The sequence below is a fragment of the Chiloscyllium plagiosum genome, chromosome 19 (genome assembly GCF_004010195.1).
Source record: "Chiloscyllium plagiosum isolate BGI_BamShark_2017 chromosome 19, ASM401019v2, whole genome shotgun sequence".
Classification (NCBI taxonomy): domain Eukaryota; kingdom Metazoa; phylum Chordata; class Chondrichthyes; order Orectolobiformes; family Hemiscylliidae; genus Chiloscyllium; species Chiloscyllium plagiosum.
Genome location: NC_057728.1, coordinates 26,128,068 through 26,151,408, shown reverse-complemented (window position 1 = coordinate 26,151,408; position 23,341 = coordinate 26,128,068). Strand labels below are relative to the sequence as shown.

The 23,341-nt window shown below is 40.5% G+C and overlaps 1 protein-coding gene across 1 annotated transcript in view; it reads right to left on the bottom strand.

Annotated features, from left to right (window-relative positions):
* Positions 1-23,341, bottom strand: part of itfg2 (integrin alpha FG-GAP repeat containing 2) — an 84,523-nt gene that overhangs the window by 32,065 nt on the left and 29,117 nt on the right. Inside the window, exons 8-9 of the mRNA XM_043709402.1 lie at positions 17,805-17,822; positions 2,646-2,767 (exon numbers count right to left, since the gene is read on the bottom strand). Of these exons, the coding sequence (XP_043565337.1) occupies positions 2,646-2,767; positions 17,805-17,822 (140 nt within the window). The remainder of the gene's footprint in view (positions 1-2,645; positions 2,768-17,804; positions 17,823-23,341) is intronic.

The window sequence follows — 23,341 nt, the reverse complement described above, 5'->3', positions numbered from 1 at the left end:
TGGTGTTTTTTTTTCATCCGTGTGTAGGGCTACGAGGGAGAGGGTCGTGTCTTTTTGTGGCTAGCTGGTTTTCGTGTATCCTGGTGGCTAACTTTCTTCCTGTTTGTCCTACATAGTGTTTGTGGCAGTTCTTGCATGGAATTTTGTAGATGACGTCGGTTTTGTCCGTGGGTTGTACTGGGTCTTTTCAAGAAGAGCAGATAGTCAAAAAATACAGTGTGCGCATTCCTCAAGAACAAACCACGACAAGCAGACCAAACACAGCCAGAAACCCTAACCACCTTACCATACATCAAAGAAGTTTCAGAAACGACAGCCAGACTACTAAGACCCCTCGGAATCCTAGTAGCACACAAACCCACCAACACTCTCAAACAAAAACTAACAAACTTAAAAGACCCAGTACAACCCATGGACAAAACCAACATCATCTACAAAATTCCATGCAAGGACTGCCACAAACACTACGTAGGACAAATAGGAAGAAAGTTAGCCATCAGGATACATGAACACCAGCTAGCCACAAAAAGACACGACCCTCTCTCCCTCTGATCTCAAGCAGGATTTTTTTTCCTGAGTATTTATCTTCTATGGTGATTCTTGGAACAGAGAGCCAATGTGATAACAGGTTGCAAGGCTTGTGGATCTTGGGGAGCAGGTCGTACAGGGCAGTGCGAGGCTGGGGGACTATGAGTTTGGAGGCAGTGGAAGGGAGACCACCAGAGGCAATGAGGGCATTAATGGTGTCTTGGATTTGGGGCTGATAGGTTGTAGTGGGTTTGTAGGCAAAGGGGAGGTAGGACATGGTATCAGAGTTGGTGTTCAGCCTCTGCGATACAGAGGTAAAAACAATAACTGCAGATACTGGAAACCAGATTCTGGATCAGTGGCGCTGGAAGAGCACAGCAATTCAGGCAGCATCCAACGAGCAGTGAAATCGACGTTTCGGGCAAAAGCCCTTCATCAGGAATAAAGGGGGGGTGGGGATAGAGTAGCATAGAGTACAATGGGTGAGTGGGGGAGGAGATGAAGGTGATAGGTCAGGGAGGAGAGGGTGGAGTGGATAGGTGGAAAAGGAGCTTGGCAAGTCGGACAAGTCCAGACAAGTCAAGGGGACAGTGCGGAGCTGGAAATTGGAAACTAGGATGAGTTGGGGGAAGGGGAAATGAGGAAGCTGTGACTACCTGGACCTGACCAGGTAGTCACGGAGGGAACGGTCTTTGCGGAAGGCGGAAAGGGGTGGGGAGGGAAATATATCCCTGGTGGTGGGGTCTTTTTGGAGGTGGCGGAAATGTCGGCGGATGATTTGGTTTATGCGGAGGTCAGGTCCATGCCCCCCTACGACCCACCCTCCCATCCTGGCACTTTCCCCTGCCACCGCAGGAACTGTAAAACCTGTGCCCATACCTCCTCCCTCACCTCTAAAGGAGCCTTCCACATCCATCAAACTTTTACCTGCACATCCACCAATATCATTTATTGTATCCGTTGCTCCCGATGCGGTCTCCTCTACATTGGGGAGACTGGGCGCCTCCTAGCAGAGCGCTTTAGGGAACATCTCCGAGACACCTGCACCAATCAACCAAACCGCCCCGTGGCCCAACATTTCAACTCCCCCTCCAACTTTGCCGCTCCCTCACCACCAGAAGCCTGGAGGAAGAACGCCTCATCTTCCGCCTCGGAACACTTCAACCCCAGGGCATCAATGTGGACTTCAACAGCTTCCTCATTTCCCCTTCCCCCACCTCATCCTAGTTTCCAACTTCCAGCTCCGCATTGTCCCCTTGACTTGTCCGGACTTGTCCGACCTGCCTAGCTCCTTTTCCACCTATCCACTCCACCCTCTCCTCCCTGACCTATCACCTTCATCTCCTCCCCCACTCACCCATTGTACTCTATGCTACTCTCTCCCCACCCCCACCCTCCCCTAGCTTATCTCTCCACGCTTCAGGCTCTCTGCGATACAGAGGTCAGTCCTCCAGACTACCACCACTCACCTTTGTCAGCGGGTTTGATAGCGAACCAGGGGTTGGTGTGGAGAGAATGGAATGCTGCACGTTTGGTGGGGATGACGTTGTAGTGGGTGAGGTGATTGGAGAAATTGAGGCAGAGAATGTCACCTTGGCAATCCGCAATGAAGGGTTCTATGGCAGGTACAAGGCCTTCAGGTAGTGACCAAGTGGAGGAGGAAGGTTGGAGGCAGGAGAAGGGGTCTTCCGAGGGAGGTTGGGAATTTTTGTCAAAGAAGGCGGCAAGGTGGCAGAGGCGGTGGAATAAGACCTCCATAATTTGGCCGATATTGAATTCGTTGAGGTGGGAGCAGAGGGGTACGAATGTGAACCCTTTCCTGAGGACAGACCATTCGGCCTCAGAGTGTTCGAGGTCAGGGGGGATAGTGAATATGTGGCAAGGCTCAGGAGTGGGGTTTAAGGGGTTCACATACCTGTTTAGCACTATTGCATTTTTAGGCCTCAATCTTTCAGGTTTGTAGAACTAGGATCATCTAATATTCAAACTCAATTTATATGAATAGGGTTTTTAAGAACTAAACAGGAGATAGCTTGGCACTTTATGATAGATGTTAAAAGAAAGGAATATAGAAGCAGTGTTATGCAGAGTTTTCATTGTGCCATGGTAATACTCACTGTTACATCCAACTTTTCCAAGGCAAACAGCTGATGATCCACTTGAACAGACCACAGAAGTTTGTCGGACCCATCCATCAGCTTCAGGGTACCTGTGCAAACAGATAGTAAACAGAACTTTACTCAATCGTCTTGACCAATAAGACTCCAATTAGCTATGTATTGAAGCTTTGGTGAAAAAAGGAAGCTTCAAGAAATCAATAGAAAGGAAATATTTTCACAACCTTAAAAATAAAACCAATGTTCCTCTGTTAGTGTCAGGTGGCATATATAGATTTCAATTTAACCTTCCCAATAACATTTTTCGATAGGATAACTGAGTTATGGCATTTTCATTATTTTAGTACAATTATTTTATTGCAGGATTCCAGACTTATTTTTTTAAAATTTAATTCATGGGTTCTAACAATATTTATTTAACCATTAGCATCAGTGAAGTCTAATTCATGGAATCTCTTGTTTTGTAAACTTAAGGGCTCTAGGAATACCTTCTAGCTTATCCATGCATTATTGTTTAAATAACTAAATTGTTCAGATTAGATTAGATTAGATTCCCTACAGTGTGGAAACAGGCTCTTCAGCCCAACAAGTCCACACCAACCCTCCGAAGAGTAACCCACCCAGATTCATTTCCCTACATTTACCCCTGACTAAGGCACCTAACACAATGGGCAATTTAGCATGGCTCTTACAACACAGGGTAAACACCTTTGCTCATTTAAACCAGCAACACAGAAAAGAATCACCCCATGCTGTAATCTATTAAAAGTCGAAAGACAAAGAACTATCTCCAAAGTCACTACGCAAAGTAAAAATTACCAACTTTTAAAAAAAAGTCTAACAGACAATAATTAACAAACAACTATTTACAACTCCATTCTCTCAACCTAACTTTTACCTTCCTCTCTACAATAATGGTCTGATAAAAAAAATCCTGATTGTGATTCACAAAGAAAAAAATCATGTTTCAAAACTAGTCAGCTTAGTCGAGGGTCCTCTGTAGAATTTCCTCAGTGTTCTTTTCTTCTTCTTAGGGATTCTGCTTCACAGGTCTTTGATAGATAAAGGTACCTTAAAGAGAGCAGTTCTGTGGGCAGTCTGTATCGTTCTGTTTTTGTTGATGCTCTTTGCCACTTTGGGTAACTGTTCAAAATGTCTGAAATTTATATCCAAAACATTGGATCATTTCATTGGCTTTAACATTGTCAAAATACTAAACTCAAACTTGATTGGAGTTTGGTAACTTGGGGCAGAATTTAAACTGATTGGCCGGATTTGAATTTGCTTTTGTATCCTGGCAACATAGCTCTTAGCTGTTTCGACCAATGTTACATTGTTATCTTGTTCTGGACTCTCTGTGCTTCTCTAAGTCCTTGCTAGCTTTTCAACTCTTAAAAAGGTATAGTTCACCCACATCTTCATAATAATGGCCAATTCACCTGACCTGCACATCTTTTGGCATGTAGGAGGAAACTAGACCACCCAGAAGAAAGCCACACAGACACAGGGTAAATGTGCAACCTCCACGGAGACAGTCGCCCAAGGTGGCAATTGAACCCGGGTCCCTGGCGCTGAGAAACAGCAGTGCTAACCACTAAGCCACCGTGCTGCCCGTTCTAAAACGATCAATCAGTCACAATTGATTTGGAACTTGTCCTGAAGTAAAAAGTATATTTATTGCACACACCATTACCATTTGCAAAAGATTATGCCATGAGTGAGTCAGGTCTTTACTGGTGCCATTCCAAAATTTGCTGTGAATTTCTGAAAAGCTTTGCAATTAAGCCTTGTCAAATCAATGGCAAAAACTGATTAGCAATGATCAATGCAGCAACATAGACAAAACCAAAATGGCAATGGTGATCTTGCAGAAAAGTGATTTAATGCTTTAAGAATGATTTTCCTTCACAAAAGTATAGCTCTTTGAGGTTTGTTGATTTATTTACTTGATGGAAAAATAATTTTCATTTAAACATACTTGCTGGCCAGCATGATTTTATTTAAATGGAAATGAATTTTTGAAAATTATTTAATGTTTGGATAAACTTAATAACCTCTAACCTGAAAGTATCAATCACAAATTTTCACAAAGTATCAAGATAAATTTTTTTTTTTTGGAATTCTCCTTGATACATTCTACATCAACTGTATAATACATTATCAACAATTTTGTTGAGGAAATATAAAATTCGTCTATTTAAAAAATTAAGATGACTGTTAGTGAGCACACTACACCCACTTCTGCATTTCCTCTTCAAAACACAGAATATGTGTTTTAAAATGAAAAATGATCAACATTTGAAACGGCAATTTGCAAACCATAAATTGGTTCAAGTATCTGCAGTGACGCATACTGGTTACACTACACCTGAAAATACCTTGAAAAAACAGAATAAACAACCTGATAGATTTGTGACAAATTCTTGAAACAAAACTCAGCTCAAGTATACACATTTATAAACCAGAAAGAGAAAAGAAAATGAACAATGTGATGCTGTTCAAGTGACTGAAATTGGAATTGATGATAAATATTTGTCAATTATCATTGGCTGCATACTTTTGAAACATCAGAGCCCTAGCTGTGGCCTACTCAAAGTGCAACTCTCCAATAAATTACAGCATGAAATCATCCCTGAAGTTATGACACACCCAATAATCTAAAGAGATCAAAACCAAATGCATACTATTGCATCAAATTACTGAACAACATATTCTTCAATTTAAAACTGCCACAGGTGAGTTATGTGACATGAAAAAGATCTTGTTCCTGGAAAGAAATCTAATTTCTACATATTATAGGGGCTGCAGATTTTCAACCCCAATGCTATTTTCAAATGTTGGTTCATACAACTCCTGACAATAATCTACTTAAGATAATCAGTCAAGCTTGGAACCAGTGTCCCTGTTTTCTTCTATCTATGGCAATGACTTCTAAATTCATAAGTCAATGCTGTGAATGGTGTCAGCATGTCAACTGCCACGTGCAGACCCACAGAGTTGTTACAAGTGCAGCTTAGAGAGAACGTTGCTTGTAATGTGTATCATTTACACTCAGTAAAAGTAAGCATATATTCATATGTAGGAATATGATCGCTGCAAACAAAACAAATATGTTCAAGCTTTGTGCCTTTTTTTTTTAATTCACAGGAGCTTGGAGAATCTTTAAATCCTTGGTACATTGCCTACACCAATACTTTGATGAATCAAAGACAAATTTTCAAGCAATCCATACTTTATTTTTCATGTTGTGTAGATTAATGTGATTATTTGAAATTTGTCAGTTTTTTTTTCCTTTTATCCCAGTGAGTGCTAGATGAAGTGCTTCAGAAATTTGTCTCTGATTTCAGCCTACTGCAATGAACTCAAAAGTCTGCTTTTACAATTTATCATTGTACAATTCATCCTTAAAATGAAGAGTGAGTGTTATTTGGCAGGAAGAATAGAGACATGGACTATTTTCTAAATGGGGAGAAAATTCATAAGTCTGAAGTGCACAGAGACTTGGGAGTTTAGTCCAGGATTCTCTCAAGGTAAATTTGCAGGTTGAGTCAGTAGTTAGGAAGACAAATGCAAGGACTGCATTTATTTTGAAAGGACCTGAATATGAAAGCAGGGATGTACTTCTGAGGCTCTATAAGACTCTGGTCAGGTCACATTTGGAGTGCAGTTTTAAACCCCGTATCTCAGGAAGGATGGACTGGCCGTGGAGCGGATTCAGAGAAGGTTCACAAGAATGGTCCAAGGAATGAAAAGCTTGACATATGAGGAATGTCTGAGGACTCTGAATCTATACTTGGAGTTTAGAAGGATGAGAGGAGATTTAATGGAAACTTACAGAATGCTGAATGGCCTGGACAGAGTGGATGTTGGAAAGATGTTTCCATTGGTGGGAGAGACTAGGATCTGAGAGCACAGCCTTAGAGTAAAGGGAAGATCTCTTAGAACAGAGATAAGGAGAAGCTTCTTCAGCCAGAGAGTGGTGAATCTCTGGAATTCACTGCCACAGAAGGCCATAGAGGACAGGTCATTGAGTATATTTAAGACTGAGATAGATTGGTTCTTGAATATCAAGGGATCAAGGGTTACAGGGAGAAAGCAGGAGAATGGGGTTGAGAAACTTATCAGCCATGATTGAATGGCAGAGCAGACTCGATGGGCTGAATGGCCTATTTCTGCTCCTGTCTCTTATGGTCTTATTCTGGAGTTAGGCAATGGCAGCTTCCAGGAACAAGCATTAATTGATGTTCAGATTGCAGATGTTCTGGAGCCCAGGGCGAGTACTGATGCAGTTCTTGTTGGCAACAAGAAGTTGATCAGTCTATGGACTAGTGACAATTATTGATGACAGAGGCCTTTTGCTTGACAACAACGGAGTGTGGTTGCCAGGTGACTGAGCAGCAAAGCTCCAGAAACACAAAGAAATAGAGAAAATGAAGTGGACAGATATTCTCCCAGCCCAGAAGTTTTGTGTTCTCTGCAATCAAAAACTCAGTTTAACGCTTGAGAAAACCAGATTCCTTTGCTGCAGCAGTTGCTCTGGTTTTTTAATTAAAAATCAGAGACATTTTCAAAATGAATCAGTAAATCTACTTCTTAAACTAATAGAAACATCCAGAGATAGACATCCGATTAACTGGGGGTCTGGCCAGCCAATACAAGAAGACTCAGTTGTGATCTTTGCTTCCTGGTTCCAGTGTTGACTTTCCAGTTTTCTTACCTCTAGCAGTAGTCTATGTTTCCCATTTGTTTGGGTGGGTGTGTCTGAGAGTGTGTGCGTGCACGTGTGAGTGCATGCATGTGAGTGTGCGGTAAAGTAAGGTAAAAATGGGGTAGTGTGTATGCTTAAAAAGAAAATTAACCTTTGTTCTGACTTCAGGAATAGCAGGGTTTGATTTACAGCACACCATCCCAGTGAATCATAAGACCTTGATACCATCAGTTAAATGCTGCCTTGATCTGAAGGGCAGTGTCATTTCTGAAAATCAGCTCTTATGTACATACGTGAACAAAGTCTGTAATGAAATTGGGAGCAGACTGATCCTGATGGAATAAAATGAGCTTTGGTGAGCATGTTAATGCTGCTTAAGTTTACCCAACATCATCGACAATGCCAACTTGCGTTACTTTGCTAATAGAGTATATTGATTGATGGAGCAGTAACTAGCTAGATCATATTTGTCTTACCTTTAAGTGTCTTGGTAATTTTCCATACTTCAGATCAATGACAGTATTGTAATGTTTTTGGAACAGTTTGATTGTGGCACAGTTAGACTTAGAACATGTATTCAGTAAAATAACCAGAGCACTGTCAGGCCAAAGTTACCACCGTGCTTTTAATCTCATGAACTTCTGTGGCAGCTGTCATTTTAATTCTTTAACACTGAACTCAAATACTGGAGACATACAACAAGAATGTAAGTAATCACTTAGATTTGTTTCTAGTTACTGTGACGATAGCACATTCATGGTGTCTCTGTCCTTTTATTTTCATTTTGATCACTTGAATCATGCCTAATGCAAAGTAGCAATTACTGAACATAAAGTGGGATATATTCTGCTTATAGCTTTTCTCGTCACCATAACACATCATGTCTGTACAGGTTGATTAGAAACATCTATAAACACAACAATCTTTCTTCTATTTAAAAGATATGGCACATCATCACCTATGTAATTATTGTTCTGTTGGCTCCCGACTACAAAAGAGGTAATTGAACTAATTGAGATGCATAAATTGAGCAATAAATTACAGCCCATAATATTAGTGTTCATATGAAAGAAGAGAACTGTGCAAAGCCAGGAAGTGATCAACCAAACAGCTCATTGATGTAGGAGGACAATGTCAAAATAAGCTTGCAGCCTGCTGTGTCATCTGAGAAAGGAGCTTACTCCTGCTGTTGTAACACCTCTAATTATCCAAAAGCTATACAAGCAGACTTTGGTTCACATGGTGAAAAAAAAGCTTTTTAAAAAAGTTAAAAATATATCAGCAATTAGCCACAACTGTACACACAAAGACAGACTTCAGGGCTTCAATGTGTTACTTGAACTGAAATATGTAAGTCAGAATAACTGGGTAAAGTAAAACTGAATTATTAAAATTTACTTTCTATAGGCAATACTCTTATCTAAAAAAAACTCAAACTTCCAGTTTTTATTGCAAAACAAAGATATGCAATTCTTAAAGTCCTGAAATTTGCACAAGTCCAAAATATGCATAATTATAGATACCCAATGACATCTGAATTCCCAATTCAATCTCCTCTTAAGGATTCAAGTTACTATTTGCATTCCTTCAAGTACTGATTTGGATTTTAGCAATTCTTCTCTGTTCCCAGAACACTTTTGAATACTATACACCTTTGCTGTCTGAAGTTTAAGTGCTAAAACTTGATTTGTAAGATCTCAGTCTTCATCTCCATTATTCATTGGTTAGACTCTGCCAGCAGGTGCTTCTAGGGGGCAGGAAATATATAAAAATTGCAGAGTCCAAAACCCATTAACTTTGTGGACAGTGACTTTAGATTGGAAAACAGCTAATGTAACTCCTTTATTCAAAAAGGGAGAGAGGCAGAAAGCAGGAATCTACAGGCCAGTTAGCTTAACATCAGTCAGAGGGAACATTTTAGAAGCTATTATTAAACATGTTTTAACAGTGCATTTGGATAAGCCAAAATGGATCTGTCAAAGGGAAATGATGTTTAAATAATCATAAATCTAAGCGATTGTTGTACGTCTCCAGTGTTTGAATTTCTATGTCAAAAAAAATAAAATGACAGCTCCCACCTCGTATGGCTTTGTTGATTGTCAGTCAGGTCAATGCAGGCAAAATACACTTGACATCCATCAATTCTGATAATTTTAAAAACAAATTAATATTAAATCAAATGTAGTTAGGTTTTAAAGCAAATAAATAATAGCAATATATAAAACTAATCTAAAATTAACAATTCCAATGGAGTTTGTTGAACGTGATGTGGATAAAGGCTGTATTGTACTTAGATTTCAAGAAGGCATTTAATAAGTTGCGACATCAAACGTTATTGCGAAAATTAAAAGCTCACGGTGTTGGGGATAACATTTTATATAAAAGATTGACTGGCTAACAGGAAGCAGAAAGTAGGGACAGATTAGTCTTTTTCAGGCTAGCAGGATGTCATGTCTGTGGGCATATTCGCCAAGCGGGGAAGTCGATTTGCAGGCATTTTGTCCTCTGTCTAGGTGACATCTTCTGTGCTTTGGACCCTCCTGTGAAGCTCTGCTGTACTGTCTCTTCTGGAATTTATTCGGTTCCGTTTCTGCTGCTTCCAGTTGTTCGTTGTATTGGCCAGTATATTGGGTCTAGGTCAATGTGCTTGTTGATGGACTCCATTGCAGAGTATCACGTATCCAGAAATTCTCTGGCTGTCCTATGTTTAGCTTATCCTACAATTATTGTGTTGTCCAAGTCAAATTTGTGGTCCTTATCACGTGTGTATGGCTACTAGGGACAGCTGGTCGTGGATGAGGGATTGCTAGTTGTCCAACTGTTTACCCTATATAGTTTTTCATGCAGGCTTTGCATGGAATCCTGTAAATTATATTAGTGTTGCACATGATGGGTACAGGGTCTTTTGTCCTGGTGAGTTGTTGTCTGAGCATGCCTGTTGGCTCATGGGCTGTCATAAACCTGAGTGGTCGGAGAAGTCGGACTGGCAGTTCAGAGACGTTTTTTATGTAAGGTAGCCTGGCTAGCGAGTTAGGTCATGGGATGTCCTCGTCACGGTGTTTGTCTGTTAGGCATCCGCACATGAAATTGCCTGTAGAGGTGTTCTTCTTCCCTTTGTACGTTGGGACTGCTGCAGTGTATTGTAGCCCTTTTGAACATGGTCCTAATGCAGCTTCTCTTGTGTGTGTTTGGGTGGCTGCTGTTGTAATTCAGGACCTGGTTGGTGTGTGGGGCTTTGCTGTACACTTTTATGGTGCATTCACTGTTTTGTGTTCTTTGAACCATCACATCTAGGAATGGGAGTTGAGTATTGGTTTCCTCCTCTCTTGTAAATCTGAACCCTGTGAGCATGGTGTTGATAATCCAGTGTGTGTTCTCAATTTCTGTTTTCTTAATGATAACAAAAATGTTGTTTACATATCTGATTCAAAGTTTGGGGTTGGATTTGTGGCAGGACTGTTTGTTCCAACCTTTGCATCAGTGCTTCTGCTATGAGCCCAGAGATAGGTGAGCCCATTAATCTGTTTATATATTTGGCTGTTGAATGTGAAGCGTGTTGTCAAGCAGAGGTCTAGTAGGTTCAGTATGCCAAATGTGACCTTTACCAGTTTCCTCATTTCCCCTCCCCCCCCACCTTATTCCAGTTCCATCCTTCCAGCTCAGCACTGTCCTCATGACTTGTCCATCTCCCTTCCCACCAATCCGCTCCACCCTCCCCTCTGACCTATCACCTCCATCCCCACCCCCATTCACCTACTGTACTCTTTGCTACCTTCTCCCCAGCTCCACTCCCTGCACCCCCACCCCCATCCCCTCATCTCTCCATGCTGGAGGCTCCCTGTCTCCATTAATGATGAAGGGCTTTTGCCCAAAACGTCAATTTTCCTGCTCCTCGGATGCTGCCTGACCTGCTGTGTTTTTCCAGCACCACTCCAATCTAAACTCTGGTTTCCAGCATCTGCAGTTCTCACTTTTGCCCAAATGTGACCTGACAGCAGGTACAAAGTTTTCATGGAACCACGAATCCCATGAACCTCATAGGAAACGAGTTCTTGTCACAGCTCTTAAAGCAACAAGGATTAGCATATCACCCAATGCAGACAAGCGGTAATTTATGAGTGCCGGTGGCATTTTTCACAAGGAAAATCGTGATTTGATCCTTCTGCGCTTTATGTCCCGACACCTGCTTTTCCGCGGTGGATGCAAGTGTTTTATCTGGCAGTGCAAGTCAGAACAATCCACTTTCATCTGCATTGTACAATTGCTCAGGTCCATACTTTCCTTCACGAATGATGGATCGCAGTTTCAACCTGTAGTCTTCCACGGTGCTGTCATCAACAGACTTCTGCTCCCAAGAACGGTGAGCTGCCGAATGCCATGACGATGTTTGAAGTGCTGTAACCAGCCCAATGATACACTGTGATCAGACTCACCAGTGTGAAGGCGCTCATGGAAAGTGGCAGCTTTTTCCCAGTATCACCAGGCCAGATACAGGAATTCCCTTTTCACACTGCTGTGAAAACCACAAAAACACAGTTGCTCATCCTTTGCTGGCTTCATAATTTTCTTTTTACAGCATTTGCAGTGTCACTTAGGCTGATGAATTTCTCAATTGCTGGTCTTGCTTTCTTGATGTCAGACACTGTCGCTATTCCAATGTTGCTACTCCTGTGTAATCCTCGATGCCTTTTCACCACGATCCAGGGGCTGTAAAATCTCACTCTTCTGTTCAATTGTCACTGTGATGCGTTTTCTCTTCACAAACATGGTAATTACATACAACAAACTCGATCAGTTACACCAGATACGAACTCAGAAAAAGTTGTCGAAGGAATGAAGACACCACTGACTTTGTCATGCATTTTAAAATCCTTCAGCGTGTCAGTCATTTTCATGTGTTAAAATTCTTTCAATACTGCGGCAATTGACTGACTAAGATTGTTGGACCAGTGTCATTAACACCTTATTTGTTGCAACGTTTGCACATAATTTTTTGTGCGAGTACCCCCCCACTCCCTGATTTCCTCAGTTAAACTAAAGACCCAATCTCTGCACCATTATTGGTTAAAATTATGTTAACACTGATACAATTGACTGACTGAGCTTATTAACACCTCTTTTATGCAATGTTTGCAGATCTTCTTCAGTGCAGGCAACTTTCACTTACCCTGTGCTGCTAACAAAAGACGTGATGGCAACACCATTATTTGTTGTAATGGTTTCACAGGACCATCAGATTCAGTTCGAATAATTGGTATTCGGATAATAGAGTTTCCACTGTTAATGATTCAGATGCAGAGAACGAAAGTGTGAAAGCTAAATTTGATGACAAAAAAGATGGCTGGAAAGTGAGTTATCAGAAGACATAAGCAGCATACATAGGGATATAAATAAGTTAAAAGTGCATGGGCAAAGATCTGGAAAATAGAGTATAATGCAAGAAAATGTGAAATAATCTAAATAGTGAGGGGCTGCAGAGCTCGGACTCTCAGATGTGGGTGTCCTAATACATGAATTGCAGAAGGTTAGTATGCGAGTATAGCAAGTAATCAGGAAAGCTAATAAAATGCTATGGTTTATTGCAAGGGGAATTGAATGCAAAGGTATTCAGTTATACATGGCATTGGTGAGACTGCATTTGGAGCGCTGCGAACAGTATTGGTCACCAGAAGGATGTTATGTGTTGGAAACAGTACTGTAAAGGTTTACTAGGTTAATATCTGGAGTGAGCAGAATGCCATATAAGACAAGGTTTTGAAACACAAGATTCACAGGGAACTTAACAAGGTGGATGGTTCCTCTTGAGGGGTTGTCTTTTAACACAGAACCAAAACGTTTCTCTCTCAGAGGGTTGAGTGTTTTTGCAAGGTTTGTAGCTCAGGTTGAGGTTTAGGGTTTAGGTTTGCTCGCTGAGCTGTAGGTTTGATATCCAGACGTTTCATTACCTGGCTAGGTAACCTCATCAGTGGCGACCTCCAAGTGTCTTCCTCAAAAGACAGTGGATGCTGAATATTTAAATATAGTTAAGGCAGAGGTAGATATATTCTTGATTATCAGGGATATGCAGGAACACGGATTAGAGGTTAAAATCACATCAGCCGTGATCTTATTGAATGATGATACAGGCTCAAAGGGCCAATTGGGCTATTTGTACCCTTTATCATATGATGGCTCCCAGTTTAAACTGAAATAACTTCTGCAAGTATGTCACAGTATAAGGCCGAATGCGTAAGGAGTGGAAAAGAAAATTTGTGAAAAATTCTTCATTTTTCACAAACATGCTGGATAATAAGGAAATGCTACAACACGTCACATACTGGCAACTGTAAAATTTAAAACAGCCTTATGAAACTCCAGTTAATAAACTGAAAGGGACATTTTGAAATCTGTCACTTGTCAGAAGATGATGTCTCAATAATTAAAGGTAACATTATATTTTTAAATTTTCTCCATAAATATGTTCAGAGGCTTATTTAACATTAGTTGGAAACTTTACCATGAACATCTATCTCATCCATCACCAACAGTTATGATGTACTTCCATTAGGCTCATAATGACAAATATAGCTATGTACACCTGAGGCATATCATGGGTATAGGAAGCAGGATTGACTGCTAGGAGGAATTGATTTATGGAAAATCCTCTGCAGTCTGTATTTATGCATGCAACATCAAACTGAGCTAAAGTGTCTGACCCATTAAAAACTCCTGTTTCTACTGTGACACTGCATCTGTTTTTTTTTAACCAAGGTCAAGGATGCTGTCAAAGCGCCTTTTGCCTCTATAAGTTGATATTTCCACCGCCACTCAGTCATACCCTCTTCCAACATCGCTTTCAGTGTGTAAGCAAATAGTAGACCTCCGCATCAAGAATAATGCTTGCTGATAGTAAGATCCTGTGTTTGGAGACTTCATGTGGGGAGACCACTGTGTTGCAGATGTCACATAATACTGGGTGACCAGGATTTCTTCTGCTCTTAAAACCTGTCATAGGTGTATCAGAAGGATTTTCAGATTAATAAGTAACTTGTTGAGCTGTGTTATGACAAACCTTCCATGGTCATCTAGTCTTGGGGTGGAACTTGAACCTGGAACTTCTGATCCAGAAAACGGAATATTTGGTTCTCCACTGTTACCCACTTAATCTGTTCTCGTACAAAACAAAGTTTGTTCCTCAATCTTTTTCAGTTCTCCTTATATTCAGCTTGGTTCTTTACTGAACCTGACATTTATTTTCAATGTTCTCTCTTGTTTTCAGTTTAACCTCTAAAATGTTTAGTCAGTCAGGAAGCACTAGCTTTGAATACTCTTCTCTACATGGAAATTCAATCTGCCTGTATATTCATAATTTCCTTCTTTGAATCCCATGATATATATATTTGCCTGCCAATCTTTGATTACAAACCACCTAATATAGATTCATTTTCAAAATATTTAAATTAGCTCTCTTCCATTTAAGTATTTACATATTTATTTCTTCTTTGTGCCATTCCATAGCTATGCCAAGCCTAATAAATGATTTCCAACTGAAACATATTCACTTTCCCCAATTCATTCCCTGAACTAGATCCAACACAGCCTTTTATCAAAATACACTGAAAATACACTGATCAAGGGAACACTTTTTTTATTGTTTAGGAATTCATCCCCCCTTTGCTCTTTACACTTATTGTCTCAGTCATTAGTGGGTTTTTTGAAGAACTCCATTTCTTTCTGCAATTGTAAATTTCCTTCATCTCCTCTTCACATCCCTGGATACTACAGAACAATTTTTTTTCAGCATTGTGAATATACCTAACCTGCACACCTTGGGATTATGGCGGGAAAATGGATCACCCAAAGGAAACCCACACAGACACAGGGAGAACACGCAAACTCCATACAGATAGTCACCCAGGGGTGAAATCAAACCGAGGCCCTGGTGCTGTGAGGCTGCAGTGCTAACCATGGTGCGACCAAGTTGCCCCAATTTCTCTTGCACTTAATTTTTAAAAATGAATTCAGTCTTTGAAGTACATCATATCTTCCAAGTACCCAAACAGCAGGATTAAAATCCTGTTTGATGTCCTGATCGGACAGAAGAAATTAAAGACGTGCCTTCTAACTTTTCTGAGCGACCTTCCAATGGAAGATCGTTTAGAACCAACTCAGTTCTGCAAATCTTAGGCAGGCTGAGTTTGGGAGGTCAATAGGAGTGATGTGGTAACCAGAGGTGGTGGTGGTGGGGAGTGGAGTCAGTTACACAGGAAGTAGATAAGGATTTTTCCATCCATCATCAAATAAGTCAGAACTGTTTGAAGTCTCCAACTCTCAGAGCCAGAACCTTTTATTTTTGTAAGACAGTCTAGAGGAGCAGGTGAATTACCTACTGAAACTCCCACAGAGTCAGTGCGTTGGGACTTCTGAGGTGTCCAAGAAATCATTTCCAAAGATCTGGATGATCTTTGACCATCCAGAGATCGATAATGCAACCCTTTCTCTATTTTTCCTCATTTACCTTTCCTACATACATTGCCAATAAGTTTACGAATAGCTCATTTTTCCTCTGTTTGAGCTAAACCTATGTTACTGCAACCAAATCATCAGTGCATGTCTGTGCTTGTGCCTGTAGCTCATCAACCTTATTTACCACCCTCCATGTTTTTACTAGCTCGCTACTGGAGTGAAGCCAAAGTTAGTTAATCAAGGAAATCAGCCAAAACTGGTGTTTCTGTACCTGAGGCCGAGCTAACTCAGAAATTATAAATAGAGACATTTCTGTGCACTTTAGCACAGTGTGTTGGCAGTTAGGTGAGGAAGGGAAAGATGGGATGGAAGTGTTCCTTGCTTTGCATTTTCCAACTTTTGCACTTTCCAGGAGTTGGCTCTTAACCCAGGAGAAGAAGCCAGCATTGAGTGGAGTGTCTGATAAGTAACTAAGGTTGATTCTATTCCTAAGGTTTAGGAACTGGTAGTAAAGTTAATTAAATGCATTTAAAAATTAAAAATAAATCAATTGAATAATTAAGTAGATAATAAATCACATTAAGAATTACAAGACATATGGGTTGTGACAGCATTTCCCCTAATTTTCTTTCTGGCTGCGCAGTCCTCGAAGGTTCATGGGTGGCCACAACTTCTGGAACCAGATGTCAGTGCTACAATCAACCTGCCAATGTACACAGAACCTTGGAATGACTCTGCACATTCACAGTCAAACAGCATAGATGGGTCATTGGCTGCTGCATGTTGGAGCTCTGGGACACCAACAAAATCCATTGCAGCTTGTGCAGCCTCAGCTTAGAGGTTGAGAACTACAGGTTGAATTACAGACACTGCAATGCATCAGGGAGGGCAAACATTACCGAGACACTTTATCCCAGCAGGTAGTCACAACCCTTAAATAGGGTTTTCTGATTTGGTCATTGGTCAGATAAAGGAAGGTGTGACAGGAAGTGAGGCAAGTGAGAGGGTAACAGAGAACAGAATTGCAGGAAGCATGACCTTTGCAACTGCTCAACTCATTTAGGTTTCTTTCAACTTATTTGGTTGCAAATGAAGGCTGCGGGATGGATGAAATCACTGGCAATCACTACCCTGGTACAGGAAACCATTCAAGAGCTGGGGAAAAAAAATACAGTTGTAATAGAAACACAGAACATAGCATATTCAGCCTGCTCCACATTCATTATGATCATGGCTGATCATCCAAGTCAATAATCTATTCCTCCTTTTCCCAATATTCAAGATCCTTTTAGCCTCAAGTGCTATATCCAACTTGATCCTGAAATTAAATGATGTTTTGACCTTGACTGGTTTCTGTGATAGTGACTTCCACAGGCTCACCACTGTCTGGGTGAAGAAATTTCTCCTCCTCTGTCAAAAATGGTCTATCCATACCCTTAGCCTGTGCCTCTGGGTTCTAGATTCCTGTCATAGGGAACATCCTTCCTGCACTTGCCTGCCTAGTCTTGTTAGACTTTTATAGGTTTCATTGAAGTCATCCTTCATTCTTCTGAACTCTAGCAAATATAATCCTAACTGATTCAACCTCTTTTACATCAGTCATAATTTTTTTTAAAAAATCACGCAACACCAGGTTATAGTCCAACAGGTTTATTTGGAAGCACTAGCTTCTGGAGCACTGCTCCTTCATGAGGTAGTTGTGGAGTAAGACCAAAAGGTCTTATGATCCTGCTCCACAGCTACTGGATGAAGGAGCAGCGCTCCGAAAGCTAGTACTTCCAAATAAACCTGTTGGACTATAACCTGATGTTGCATGATTTTTTGCCTTTCCACCCCAGTCCAACACCAACACCACCACTTACATCAGTCATGCCATCCCAGGAGTCAATATGGTAAAGCTGCGCTACACTCACTCTATAATATTCCAGCTGTAGTCTCACCAAGACCCTATATAAATGCAACTAGACAACTTTGCTTCTGTACTCAAATCATGAAGGTCAATATACCATTTTCCTCTTGACTGCCTGCTCCACCTGCATGTTTACCTTCAAGCAACTAGTATGTGAGGACACCCAAGACTCATTGCATATTCCCCTCGCTCAATTTATAGCCAGACAATAATGCACTTTCCCATTTTGGCTCCCAAAGTGGAGAAACTTACCTATTTATTCACATTATAATACATTTACCATGCATAACCAAATTATACTGCTATTGTCATGTATATTAAACAGTGTGGTGCTCTCTGCAGCAAAAGGCAACAGCCCAGAAAAGCTGCTTGCTCAGTTGCAGGATTTGGGACATCCGTTCAGGGCAGTGGGAAGTGGAGGATCCAGTCACTGTGGTACATATGAGTTCCAAACATAGGCTGGAGAAGGAAAACACTCTGCATAGCTAGTTTGAGACATTAAGAACCAAATGTAGCAGATATTCAAAATTCTGGATTATTCCCTGAATCACACGCAAATTAGCATAGGCCAAGTAAGTTTAAATAAAATGAATATGTCATTAAAAGACTGATGCAATATAAATGAGTTTTGGTTTGTGGGACAATGGCAATAGTACTGGGAAAGTAGGGATGGTGTACACTGCACCCTTCTCAGGCCAGTAGACCAACAAATAAGACAAAGGAATAGAAGCAGCCATTTGGCCCAGTAAGTCTACTCCATCAACCAATGAGATCAAGGCTGATCTGACAGTTCCACTTTTCTGCCTTTTTCCCCATAACCCTTGAATCTCTCTCTCTCTAATTAAAACTCTGTCTGCCTCACACTTGAATATACTGAACAATACAGCTTCAGTAGTAAAGAAATTCCACAAATTCACTATCCTCACAAACAAAATTCCTCATCAGCTTTAAATAAACAACCACTTAAACTGAAATTATGCCCGGTGGTCCTAGACTCTACCACATGGGGATAAACTTCTCCACATCAACTGGGTCAAGTCCCTTGAGAATCTTACATATTTCAATAAGGTTGCATCTCATTCTTCTAAATTCCAACAAGTACACGCCTAATGCATTCAACCTCTCCTCATAAGAAAACTCTTCCAAGCAATCAAGAACCTACTCTGGATTGTTGTCAATACCATTATGTTTCCCTTAAGAGGGTCAAAACTGTTGACAGTATTCTGGGTGTAGTTTGACTATTGCCTTACAGTTTTAGCAAGTCTTCCCTATTTTTATGCTTATATAAAATAAAGGACAATATTCCACTTGCCTTCCCTCTAACCTGCTGAACTTGTAGCTTAGCTTTTCAAGATTTATACAAGAGGATTTTCGAATCCCTTGATGCTGCAGCTTTCTACAGTCTTTCTTCACTCACGTAATAGCCAAGTCCTCTATTTATCCTGCCAAAGTGCACAACTTTGCAAGGCTTAAATTTAGCTAAGACAAACCAGGGCAAAATTTACACAGTTAATACTAGGGCCCTATAGAGTGCTGTCACACTCTATAGGGCCCTAGGGGTTAAGGTGCACATTTCCTTCAAAGTGATATCACAGTAAGACACGGTAGCGAAGGCAGCATTTGGTACGCTTGCCTTCATTTGTCAGAGCACTGAGTTACAGGGACATCATAATACAGATGTACAAGATATTGGTACGGCCACATTTGGAGTACTGCATATGATTCTGGTCACCCTGCTATAGGATGTTATTAAACTGGAAAAGGGTGCAAAAACAATTTACAAGAATGTTACTGAGACTGGAAGATTTGAGTTAAGGATAGGCTGGGATTTTTTTCCCTGGAGTGTAGGAGGCCAAGGGTGGCGACCAAGGGTGGCGACCAAGGGTGGCGACCAAGGGTGGCGACCTTGTAGAAGTTTAGAAAATCATGAGCAGCACAGATAAGATGAACAGTCAAGGTATTTTCCCAGGGTGAGGGAGACCAAAACTTGAGGGCATAGGTTTAAGTTGAGAGGGGCAAGAGTTAAAAGGGACCTGAGGGCAATTTTCTTTACACAGACTGTGATGTCTATATGAAATGGGCTGTCAGAGTAAGTGGTAAAGGCTGGTACAATCACAACATTTAAAAGTTATTTGGACAGGCACATGGATAGGAAAGGTTTAGAAGGATATGGGCAAAATACAGGAAAATGGAACAAGTTCAGTTTATGAAACCAGTTCAGTTTATGAAACCTAGTCGGCATGGATGAGTTGAGCTTAAGGACCTATTTCTGTGCTGTATGACTCTATATCCTATCTACCAGGATTTTGCCATTCACCTTGCCTGTTTATATACTCCTGCCCACTCTGACCACTTGCCTTCCCACCTACTTTTGTGTGTCATTGACTACTATCGCCAAGTTTGCAATTTATTTCAAGTCATATTACATATCGTACCTACTTGTGGTTCCAGTACTGAACCCTGTGGTGCTCCACTCGTTACAGATTGCCATCCTGAAATGCCCTCCTTACCTCAATGAATGAGAAGTGATCTCACTAAAACTTACAAAATACTTAGAGATAAACCTTAAAGTATAATTGAAAGTAAGATGTTTCCCCTGGTTGGAGAGTCTAGGACCAGGTAGCATATTTTAAAAATAAGAGGTACGCCATTTTGGTCAGGGATGAGGCGATTCTTTTAAAAACTTAGAGGATTGTGAATCCTTGGAAGTTTTAATCAGAGTGCTTTGGAGGTACAGCCTTTTGAGCAATTTTAAAGGTAGAGTTTGATAGATTTCTGATTACCAGTGATATACAATGATATGGGGATTGAGGTGTGTAAAAGGTATTGATGAGTTCAAACAGCCATGATCATATTGAATGGTGTGGTAGGCTTGACGGGCTGAATGGCCTGCTCCTAATCTGACATTCCAATCAAAACACCTCCCAAGCAGTCCAGGCAGAAGTTTCATAGAATCCCCACAGAATCATTTTAGCACCCATGATCTACAGTATTATACTTTGTGTGGCAACAGTGTTCATTCTCGGAGTAGTCAACTATGCTGTCAGCAGATAGCCATCATTTGGTTTGCCCTGGCAGCTTAATTGCAACTGATAGTGAACTTCCACAGAAGGAAGGCATATCTGTTGCCAGAATGGATGCTGACCTGGATGATTTACTGCCTATTATCAGGCAACAGGCTATTGTTGGGAGAGTGAAATCCCTTCCAGCTCTGATGAGAAGTGGGCTTTACTTGCAATCACCAGAAAATGGTGTGCTCACATTCGATGGCATCCTGAACTGTGGGGATGCCTGACACCCAAGTAAGTCCACATGCACGTTCCATTTGCTTTGCTGTCAAGAGAGAATTAAATATTGTTTGGTCCCACTGAATAGACAGCCACACTGCTCTCCCTTTAGCAGTGGATGCTATAAATATCTTCAATTCCAGACTGCAAAGAGGCAGACATATAAAAGGTTCATCATCAAAATCACCTTCACCTCCACTGGCAAAGCAGTGGTTCTCTAGCTCTGAGTTGGTTCGTAGATTTCAGTGAAATCACACTGACCAAAGAGCAGACATTTCACATATTTGAAGGCCTGTTGAAGGCTGGCTGGAAGAAATGTTCCCTGAAAAGCCTTCATATGGCCACCTGTTGAATATCCATCTAACTTCCACCCTCTTTCAACAATTCGTCCTGCTGTGTGGCCTTCAATAATTCTTCAATTCATGCAGTACTCTAAGGAGAATGCCTACTAATGTGGCCATGGGTTTGTGTAGAAGCCTTTTTAATTCTTTTGAGATGTGCAAATCCTCCTGCTTGTGATATTTGGTGACTACTAATAAATGTAAGTACAAACTATTAAGAGAGACAAAACAAAGAATTTGATAATCGGCAAGTTTGAGGTTAATTCTGAAAAGCCAGAGAAGGGGCAATCAGTTTTGGCTCATCACTTGATTTGTACAGGTGTGCATGTAGTTAGAATTAAGACTAAAATGAGGCTAGATGTTAGTGATTTTGAAGAGCAACTAAGTGATACAGATGTTAACTCAATTCTGCACCATTGGAAAAGTACTCTTAAAAATCATATTTGCTCTTTTGACAACATGGTCATTAAAATGTGGATCAATCACCATAGGAGATACTTTTCTGTGCATATTGCTTTTCAGAGAGAGGTGTTTTTGGCCTAAAGAGGCAGTGGAAGAACTTTAAATGTTGAACAATTACATTTCCAGGATGTCGTATCAGTGAGATCAGTTTTGCTAAGACTATGTTACATTCAACCAAAAGTCTAGAACACAAAAAGCTGGTGTTCACTGGGGCATTTAGCTTGTCAAGCCTGCTCGGACACTCAAAATCAACAAAATGGTTCTCATTATTGTCTCAACTTCAACTTCCTGTCAGCTCCCAAAAAATCCTCGATTCCTTGCCAAAAACAAAAAAAGTTATCCAAGGTTTTACTTACCATAGAACCACAAACTTGTTTTTATGTAGCACTTTTTAAGAGAACTACATGTCCAACACATTTGACAGTCAATTAAGTATTCTGAAGTGCAGTCACTGTTGCAATGTCAGAAATGTGGCAGCAAATCAATGCACACAAAACTTCCACAAACAGCTATGCAAGAATGGCCAGATAATGTAGTTTTATGAAGGTTGATAAACGTCATAAAAAGTGTCAAAGGAAAACCAACAGGCATCTTCACAAATTCCTATGAGAGTAGTACTGCCAAATTTGAGAAGTATGTTATTACTAAGAGCAGGGTAGAATTTAAAAATCAGGCATCAGGTTTGTTGAGCTTTTACATATATTGGTTTAGATGTTCAGCAGAGTGTATCCAGAACAATATGCATCAACAATCCTATTTAGAAAGTGATATTCTCATCCTGGTTAATCATACTGGCATATTACAAAGATGATGTCACATCTAAAGGTAATAGAATATGTGTGAAATTTAATTGGTCCTGTGAATTACTTAACACTCAGATCAACTACTAGTTTTGATGTATTGACGTTACGCTAAAGTAGAAAATAAAAAGAAAAATAAAAGGAAAAATAAAACAGTTTAAAAATTAAACCCGGAGAAAACGTGTACTCATGTTCCCATCTTTGGCTGGTCCAAAGAAATTGAAATTAGACATTTTTATTGATACTAATTTTGTTGAGGAGTTCTCTAGGACAGCTGTGTTCATACTATTTCTCATGGGTGAAAATGAGAAAAGCTGACGTATAGCTTGACAAGCAAAGAAAATATGAAGAATGCATTAAAAAGTACTTTAGCTGCTGAAATACCAACTCTTATGGGACCATCTGTTAAATATTTTAAGTGAAATAATGTACAAAGGCATTCTGAAGATAGTATATACACTGAGTCATAGATGTACAGCATGGAAACAGACCCATGCTGACCAATATCCCAACCCAATCTAGTCCCCCGCATTCTGAAGATAGTATATACACTGAGTCATAGATGTACAGCATGGAAACAGACCCATGCTGACCAATATCCCAACCCAATCTAGTCCCCCTTGCCAGCACCCAGCCCATATCCCTCCAAACTCTTCCTATTCAGATACCCATCCAGATGCCTCTAAAATGTTGCAATTGTGCTAGCCTCCACCACTTCCTCTGGCAGCTCAAACCATACATGTA